We start from the raw sequence: 8,666 nt of genomic DNA, 5'->3' as shown, positions 1-8,666 counted from the left end.
TTGCATCATGTGCCCTTAGGCGCCTCTTCAGCTGAAGCAAGCCTAGATCTGCCCTGTTGGAGCTTTGCTGACTCAGTCCCTACTCTTGGGGCCCACTTCTCAATTCCATGACTTTATATATAGTGTGTATATATATATACATTCCTGTTTACTGTCTTAAAATCCAGCAAAAGCATCAACTTCACATCAGCTTCTTTGTTATTAACATCCCATCAGAAGGTTCTATTCCAACCAATTCTCTCTCCATTAGTTAGGTTATGTCAATCAGTCCTGTAAAAGGAGCCTTAGTAATTGGGGGATGCGTAAATAATTTCCAGCAACTGGTTTCAGGCAGTCTTTACTTGAGTTTAGAAACAGTACTTCATGCATTTACAATAAGTTACTACAGGTCACTGATATACACAGAGAAAAGCTGAACCCAACTTAACTATCTCAGTGTAGACCTCTGGGGCTGGGCAGTGATTAGTACCTTAACAGGACTGATCCATGGACCAAAGAAGGCAGCCACTGTCAGTTACAGGTGGATCGCTGCAACACAGTGGAGGTAGCAAAGAATTTAAGATCCATAGGGGCTGTAGTACAGCCCAGAAATTAAGACAAGGGAAGTGAAGGCTGTAAACACTTGGGGAGAAAGTCAAGAAGCACTTGTTATTTCCTTTTATCTTTTCCATTAGAATGTTCCTCTAAGTTATTCACTTACAGAAAAAAAAAAAAAAGTGCTCAAAGGATTTGGAAAAACAGGAAGTGGTTATTCCAGTTCCCCAGTGAGGGGAACAACAGAAGCAACAAATCCCTATTTTTGGTCATATCAAAGTGTTGAGGGGGGCATCCAAGTACATGCGTGGATGTAAAGGCTCCAGTATAAGCAGTGCTCCTCCCCTCACCAGCCAGGACCTGTCTTGAACAAAAACAGCTGTGAAGATTAGAGCAGCGAGTGAGTCCCAGGCCAAGTGAGGATTCCCTCCTGGGGCAAAAGCTCGGCCTCCCAGGATCTGAACTTAAAACAGCACAGTTAAGACCAGTAGAGAGGCTCCTGCCAGCTCCAGTGAATTCTGAGGAAGCTGGGATGGCACCTCTCATGGGCCACCCCACTAAGAGGGTTTCTTTCAGTTCCAGCTCCCACGTGGGCACCATGCCATGAAGCCCGTGGCACAGGTTCCTCTGTCTCCCACACACTTAACAGTGCACACAGACTTCGCTGACAAGTGCTGTTTGGTCCCACGCTGCTGGGCTGTGACTGCAGGATGATGCCAGCCACTTCATGCCCGTCCACTCAGCGCCTTGACCCAACGTAGTTGATGGAAAGCAGGACCACGTTGTGTAGCAAGAGGGACAGCTCAGTTTCTGAAAACACCATCAACGTTAATGGTCTGGCCAGGGAACAGCTTGCCTTCCAGCTACCGTGTTGTGCAGAGCGTGACACCAGAGCCGGGAAGCCAAGTGCGAGGAGGTGAGACACTAAGAGGCCATTGTCCTCAAAGTCCCACTGCTTGGCTCCAGTCCCTGCAGGTTTCCTTTCTTTCAAGCATATCTGTATTTACTTGATTCTCATGTGATGGCAGAAGAAAATTCATTAATGGTAATGGTACTTAACACCACTGTCACCCTTGGGATTTTTCTGGTAGAAGCTGGTCCTCACGGGACATTTCTCAGCCACAAGGAGATTAGGAGGCTACCCTAACGTCAGGCTACCCTGACGTTCAGAGGCTTAGAAAATAACTAGGCAAAGGTTCCAAACAGGAGACCCACAGGCCTAACACCCATCTGTGGGTACTTTTCATTTAGCTAGGTGAGTGTCTTTGTTTTGAATTTGAATGGCTTTGGACTAGTACTTCTGTCCTGGAACAATTCTGTTCTGTTCTGTACTCCCTCTCCAAGTTACATGGCAATGTCTGGAGACATTTTTGGTTGTCAGCACTGGGTTGGGGGATGCTATTGGCATCTACAGGACAGAGGCCAGGGATATCGCTATGTTGTCCTGGAGTGCACAGCACAGCCCCCCACAACAAAGCCATCAATAGTGCCAGGGTTGAAAACCCTGCTTCATGCTCAGACTCCCACAATGCCCAGTCCTCCCTCTGGTCTCGCACATTAGCTGCCTGTAGGCAAGTGACTGCGCCCTTTCAATGAGACACACAAGTTAGATAAAGGTCTCACACTAATAATTAACTCCCAAATTACCTTAGAATAGAACACAAAAATGACTTGGCTTTTTGTTGCATTAATCATAGGGATTTGTCTTACCTTTCAGGCTGCAGGAAATCTGTAGCCATTCTCCCAGCCAAGTTCGACACCTCTCTTCAGCAACATGGGTGGAATTCAGGCCACGAAGATAACAAGCCTATACCACTCAGAAGAGAAAACAATCCTTAACTATCACAGGGCGAGTATGTCAAGGAAGTGTGAACCCACAAAGAATCCCAAATCCCCTCTAAATAAGTTAAAACCTCAATCCTACAAGAAACTTTTCACCATAGCAATATGAACTCCGATGGACAAGATAGAGAAGTGGAAAGGCCTTATACAATCTAAATCAGTAGATCTAAAATGTAGCATTCTTGATTTTTGAAGGACCAGAAGAAAAGACACATCAACCAAAATTACTGTGGGGAGTTCCTTCCCACAAGTTAAGTTCAGGCAAGAAAAAAGATGTAGAAATGAAATGAGAGAATGAAGAGCCTGAACTCTGATGTAATGAGAGAGACAGGAGCTCCCTGGAAACTCCCAGCCCCTGAGAGCCCACCAAGGACTGCGGGTTGATACTGCAATGAAGCACTTACCGACTTCACCTCCTGAGCAGTCAGCTGGCCAACCCCCAGCTTTGCCAAAGCCTTGTCCAGTTGGTGGATTACAGTGGTGTGAGTCTTTAAACGGTGTCTCAATAAGACAGAAGGCAGATAAGGTGTGAGAAGCATGGCTCGACTCAAGGCTTTCTGTGACACAACAATATAGGGGGAGAAAGTCAACTCGGTGTTACTTTAAGACCTGGAGCGAGGTGAGGCCGTGGAAGAGAGAAAGCCTCAAAGTGCTCACCATCTGCAAAGCACGGAGCTGGTCCATGCCCAGAGGATGGTTAGCGAAACACTCTCTCAGAGCCAGGATATCATGTACTGCTGGGTGGGTACCACGTTGCATCTTGGGAGAGGTAAGAGATGGGTAGATGTTAGGAAGGTCCTGACTAGCCCTTTTACCTAGTTTTAGTGCATACTACATCTAACAAGATTCTTGGTTTGCAGGAAGGGTTAACTGGCAGAATACCTTGGTGCACAACTCTGTCATATGCCACTGGAGTCCTGCATCAGAAATGAGAGGGACAACTTTTTCTAAATAACAAAGGATTTCTGGGTGGGACTGCTTCCGGAGAGCATGATAGATATCTAAGAAATCAATTTGTTGCTTTGGGGTCCAGAAATGTTGGATCAGCAGTTGCCTAGGAAACAGGTACCTGAAAAGAAAAGGAATCACAAAATCACTTGCTGAAACTAGCATCTTTCAAAGTGAGCTAAGAGCATTTAGCAGACACGAATGCTAGGAGGAAGAGATGGAAACACTTTTTCCCTACCTTACTGTTCTTTCCTGAAAATGAGAGTCAGATCAAGGTTTAAAAGATACACTGAAGCCCGATTTCAAGCAATATTACTGAGGTTTATGTAAAAGGAAACAGTGCAAGTGACTAGCCTTGCACATAGCAATCAGATAAATGACTCCTTTTGAGCCAAAGCATGTGAAGAACATATTTTGGACTGAGTTTCAGAGCTGGAGAGCATCACTGTGATGCTGACAACTTCAAACTGTTCACTGTCCCTATGTGCATACAAAATGGAATTTCTTTAATTCAATTCTCTACAAATGTGGTGGTTTTAAAACATGGTCACAAATTCCCTGGCACTCTTCTCATTGAGAAGTGAAGTCTAATGTCCCTGGTTTTAAAATACAAGTGACTGCATCAACCAAGAGAATAGAGCAGAAGTCAGTCTTTGTGACTTTCAAGGCTAGGTTATACAAGGTCATGCAGATTCTTATTTGCTGAAACAGTCATTCTTGGAGCCCTGAGCTGCCATGTCAGAAGTCCCACTATCCCGAAGCCACCCACTACAGAGGCCACAGGTAGGCACCTGAGTTGACAGTCCCAGTCTTCCAAAGCCATCTCTGCTAAAGCACCAGGCCTAAGAGTGATCTTAGACCGTCCTGACTAGTCCATTCAGCAGTTAGGTGTTACTGAGAGACCTCTGTCAACACCATGCAGGAGAAAAATCATTTACCCACCTGAGCCCTGCCCAAATTCCTGCCCCATAAAATCATGAAAATGCTGTTTCAAGCTTTTAAGCTTTGAGGTTGTTACATAGCAATAGACAGCCTAGCATGTAAGGTCATAGTTTAAAACTGTCATCTTTGGATATAAGGTAAAGTAATAAAGATTGATATTATCAGAATAAGAAATGAATTTTTTTCCAGAAGGGAAAAAAAAAAAAATGTCCTAAGTTGCTACGCCTCTCAGGGAGTGGGTTGTGCCTCTAGGGATGATGGAAAAGATCATTCTCTTATTTCACGTCACAGAGGAACAGCTAAGAGGCCAGGACATCTACTCCTACAGCCGTTCCAGTAACCCAGGTGGGTTTTATGAACTTTGGCCTAATGAGAAAACTGGAGCAGAAGTTTGGTAACCTTTGCCTAGATTCTGAAATGGAAAGCTCTTTATTTATAAGTTTTAAAAAATCTACATATCTTCAACATGCTGGGGAGACAGAACTCTGTACTCACATTAGCAAGAAGACCAGGTAGTTGGCAAAGGGTGGAATGGAAAGAATACCTAGGAAAAGACACTTGGTGACGTCTCGACGAAACTAAGCAGAAATAAACACAGATGCAATTTTAACCCAAGTGTTTGATACAATGGACAATCCCTCCACCCCACTATGCAGTAAACGTCTATTTTAGCCCAGATAAAGATCAAGGTTATTTCTATCTGCCTCTGGTTAGTAAGTTCCTTAAGAACAGAGTCCAGATCTGTCTGTTCACTTTTGTATTCTAAACACTGTCTAGTATAGGACCTGACATTAGACCAAATCCGTCAGTAAATTCTTCCTGATCTACAGAATGGGTCCTAGATTGTTATTCTCAGCTTCAAACCTATCAACAAGTCATCATCAAATACTACTTTCCTGCTGTCTTTTGGATCCTTCCGTGCAGATTTTTGTATGTTCAGAAACAAACAGGATTTTACTGTTTACAACTTTTATCCAGAAAGTGTGCCAAAAACTCTATGGAGCTGTGTTTGTGGGGGTGGGGGTGGGGCTGGGGGGTGCAGCAGGGCGGTGGTCACAAATGAACTGATTCTGCCAAATGATCTGATCTTCTGGCAAGGGGCAACAACTTGTTCAGTAGTGAAGAAAATAGGAAAGAAAAAACTTGAGATCTGGGTTAACTTTAATTATCTCACCATGAACTTGCGGATATCTGTCCTTGGTGCATACCTGTCTCAAATGCTCCATCTCCCGGTATGGAAGTTGATGAAACTTTATATTATGCTTCCACATATTTGTCTTTATTCTTCTAGCCTTTTTGGCATCGGCCCATAACATCTGCAATCCTGCCTCATTAAAGCAGAGGACAGAGTGTGATGTTATCCCAATTTGATTACCACAGACTTATGCTCCATGTTCACCCACAAGACACACAAGTCCCTCCCTCCCCAACAGTACTCTAAATCAAACCTTTAAACTAGGTCACCTGAAACTCTTGTGAGGCTGACCTATATTTCGTTTCTTATCCTTCTCCCTTCTGCCTCCTACCAACCTCTGCCCCTAGAGTATCACCTCTCTTCCTGCCAAGCTGGTGTTCTCTGATCTACCAGGGAATGGTCTCCCTCTTCTGGTTCATTACTCACTCCCTTTTTAAAATAAAAATTCAATGATCTTTAACCTCAGTAAGTCTTGCCCAATTTATCCTGTGTATTTCTCAACCAGATATTAACTTATTTCCTCTCTAGAACACTTTTATGATTACTAGAATTCAACACACTTCTAAGATTGCATTTTCTCTCCAAGATAACCCTTACACTGATCTAGGGCTTTAGTTTTTAAAAATGCTTTCCTATTTACGAATGAAATGGTATAATATCTAGGTTAGCTTCACAGTAATAAAGGAGAAAGCCAATGTATAAATGAAATAAGACTGGTGGACAGGAGTCAATAATTGTGGAAGTGAAGTTGAGAATATGAAAGTTCATTATATTACTCTACTCCTGTGTATGTTTAAAAATTTTCAGAATATAAGGCTTAAAAGCAAACAACCAAAATGTTTTCAGACTTTCTTTCCGTTTGAGTCTAGTATAAGCTGGGGAGCAGACGAAGCAGCCACTCTTATCTCCACTGTACAGCCTTTACAAGTCCATGAAGCTAGTAGTAATTATGATAATATTCAGAGCTGACAATGTGCAAGTTAACTATAATTGGTATTACAATAGAAGTACAGAGTATAATAGTTATAGCTACACTTACTGAGTACTTACTATGAATCAGGTCCTAAGGAGCTTACATGTAAGAATTTATTTCATCTTCATAACCATGCAGTTGATGGGTAGGTTCTATTACTACCCTCATTTTACAGGTGAGAAAACCAAGAACAGACAGCTTAGGTAACAAGTCCAGTCACCCTGCTAGTGACAAGCTGGGATTTGAACCCAGGCAGTCTGGCTTCAGAGTGGATGCTTGACATTATACCATCTCTTAGTAACTAGCAGAGCTCTGATTTTAACTGAAACATTCCAAAACCAAGTACATACAGTGCTCTTTTCACAACATGCCACCAAACAGAGATCTGTGACAAACATTAAACCACATTTTCTTACAAGCCAAGTGAACTGATAAAGCACAGGGCAGGTCTGTGCAGCTATGGATCTCTGCCTTGTGCATGACAAATAACTCCTACTATAGGCAGATGTGTGGTTAAGCAAAGTGCAAAAATAACTATATTCCTCCTACGTGTTGTGAAAGGTTTTTTCTCATATTACGCTTCTAGAAACATCCTCAAGATCTAACTTATAAGAAGTAGTTTAGTGCTCAAGCATTTATGAAACACAAGACACACCAGCTCACTCCCCCATGCAGAGCCGGAAATGATCTTACTTATTCTCTCTGACACTGCCCAAGAGCTGATCCAATGGATTTTTTAGTTTTGTCTTTACCTTTCATGAAGATTGTATACAGGACATAGAAGCGGGGGAAATGACGACCCAAGAAACGATGGTATTTCCCATTAATCACTTTTGTCTTGGTCACCACATAAGAGATCAAACTCTTCACATCTGCCTTTGGAGAAAGATGAAGCTTTGAAGACCTACAAGGAAGATGAAAGAGACTATCTGGGAACCAGCCCTGGAAGCCGCTTCTGGGCAGGGGTCCGTAAATGTAAAACACAGGCTTCAGAGAATGTATGCTAAGACCTGAAACTTCTGAAATCCAAGGAAGATCTTGAGATCACGGAGAGATAAGCAATTAGACTGAGAAAAACAGATAAGGCAGATAAGAGGCCAGACAAGAATGAATGTCGGGGGAGTCGCGAGCCTGGAGAAAGCAGGCCTGAGGGACAATTTGAGCAGCAGGCTAAAGCCAGAGAGGTGAGATCCAGGTAAGCAGCAGTAAAATCTTGAGCCGAAAAAGGGCGACTCAGGACACGCGGAGAATTCAAACAACACGCTGCGCTGAGAATTGAGAGGGTCAGAAAGCCAGGTCTCTAGCAGGGATACGGGTGCGACTTCTTAGCGGAAGAATAAAAATCCAGGGGCCAGGGCGTGGAGCCCTGAGAATTAAGACAGCATGCAAACAATATTGAGACACTGGCAGGGCATGAACGTCAAAAATGTTTTTCTCTCTCCAAGTCCCTCACCGAGGGGCCCCCCAGGTCAGGCCAGAGCGAACAAACTGCAGCCTCCGGACGACATAGAGTCCAGGGGGCACCGCCGAACCCCACAAAGCAGCCCGAGCCCAACACACTCTGGAGAGCGCCATCTTCGCAGCGAGGGAGGGGCAGACAGAGGAAAGTCGTCTTCAGGTCAAAGTTCCCGTACGTTGCGTTCCTTCGACAACGCATGCGCCTTTCTTGAACGCTCATTGGTAACCATAGACCGCTCGCCTCGCGCGCCCCAGCGGCGAGCAGTGGACGCGGAGGCTAAGAGCGGAAGGAGGTCTAGGATTGGATGCCTCCAGCACTTCCTGGTTTAGAGGCGCCGGAACCCGGCTATCCCAGAGGGAGCGAGGGAGTATCTGCCGTTGGTTGGGTTGTGGTTCTGCGAAGTTCGCTCTTTGAGGGTCTGGTGACCCCTTGAGAAGCTCTAGGGCCTCCAGGTTTCCTGACACCGCCGCCCTTGTTTTCTGTCCGTGTGCCGCCAGGCTTTGGGGCTTTAGCGCGGCAGGTGCCAGCGATCAGTTAGGCAGGGCCTCTGGCCACGGCGCCTCCTTGGTCCTGGGAGGACCCCCGGCGCCCTCTAGTGCCAGTCAAGGTCTGGCCGCGAAGGTTGACGGTCTGGGAGTGGCCCCTGCGTGGACCACTTTCGCCGTTCCCTTTTGTGGGCGTTTATCAAAGTAGGTCTGTGGGGAATGATGTCTTTCATTAAGTGCCTCCTGAAGACCAAGCTTGGGTCTCAACCTTAATGTCACTTTTGTGAG

At 44.9% G+C, this 8,666-nt stretch overlaps 1 protein-coding gene across 7 annotated transcripts; it reads right to left on the bottom strand.

Moving 5' to 3' along the window:
• Positions 1 to 321: 321 nt before the first annotated feature.
• LETMD1 (LETM1 domain containing 1) lies at positions 322 to 8,047 on the bottom strand. Of its 7 annotated transcripts, none has more exons than XM_043446482.1 (9): positions 7,888 to 8,042; positions 7,187 to 7,338; positions 5,475 to 5,590; positions 4,762 to 4,844; positions 3,259 to 3,445; positions 3,034 to 3,135; positions 2,781 to 2,933; positions 2,245 to 2,341; positions 322 to 1,344 (listed from the first exon to the last, which is right to left on the bottom strand). In XM_043446482.1, exons 1-9 carry the CDS (start codon positions 8,007 to 8,009, stop codon positions 1,274 to 1,276), a joined length of 1,083 nt encoding a protein of 360 aa, XP_043302417.1. In that variant the 5' UTR covers positions 8,010 to 8,042; the 3' UTR covers positions 322 to 1,273. The 7 variants fall into 7 exon arrangements, 6 of the variants coding, with proteins under 6 accessions (XP_043302417.1, XP_043302419.1, XP_043302422.1 ...); XR_006265368.1 differs by having other exon boundaries at positions 1,293 to 1,344; positions 2,245 to 2,349; positions 7,888 to 8,044; XM_043446484.1 differs by lacking the exon at positions 7,888 to 8,042 and having other exon boundaries at positions 5,475 to 5,594; positions 7,187 to 7,324.
• Positions 8,048 to 8,666: the final 619 nt, after the last annotated feature.

Source organism: Cervus canadensis, chromosome 25 (genome assembly GCF_019320065.1).
Source record: "Cervus canadensis isolate Bull #8, Minnesota chromosome 25, ASM1932006v1, whole genome shotgun sequence".
NCBI classification, from domain to species: Eukaryota; Metazoa; Chordata; class Mammalia; order Artiodactyla; family Cervidae; genus Cervus; species Cervus canadensis.
This window is presented reverse-complemented; position numbering and strand designations above follow the sequence as displayed.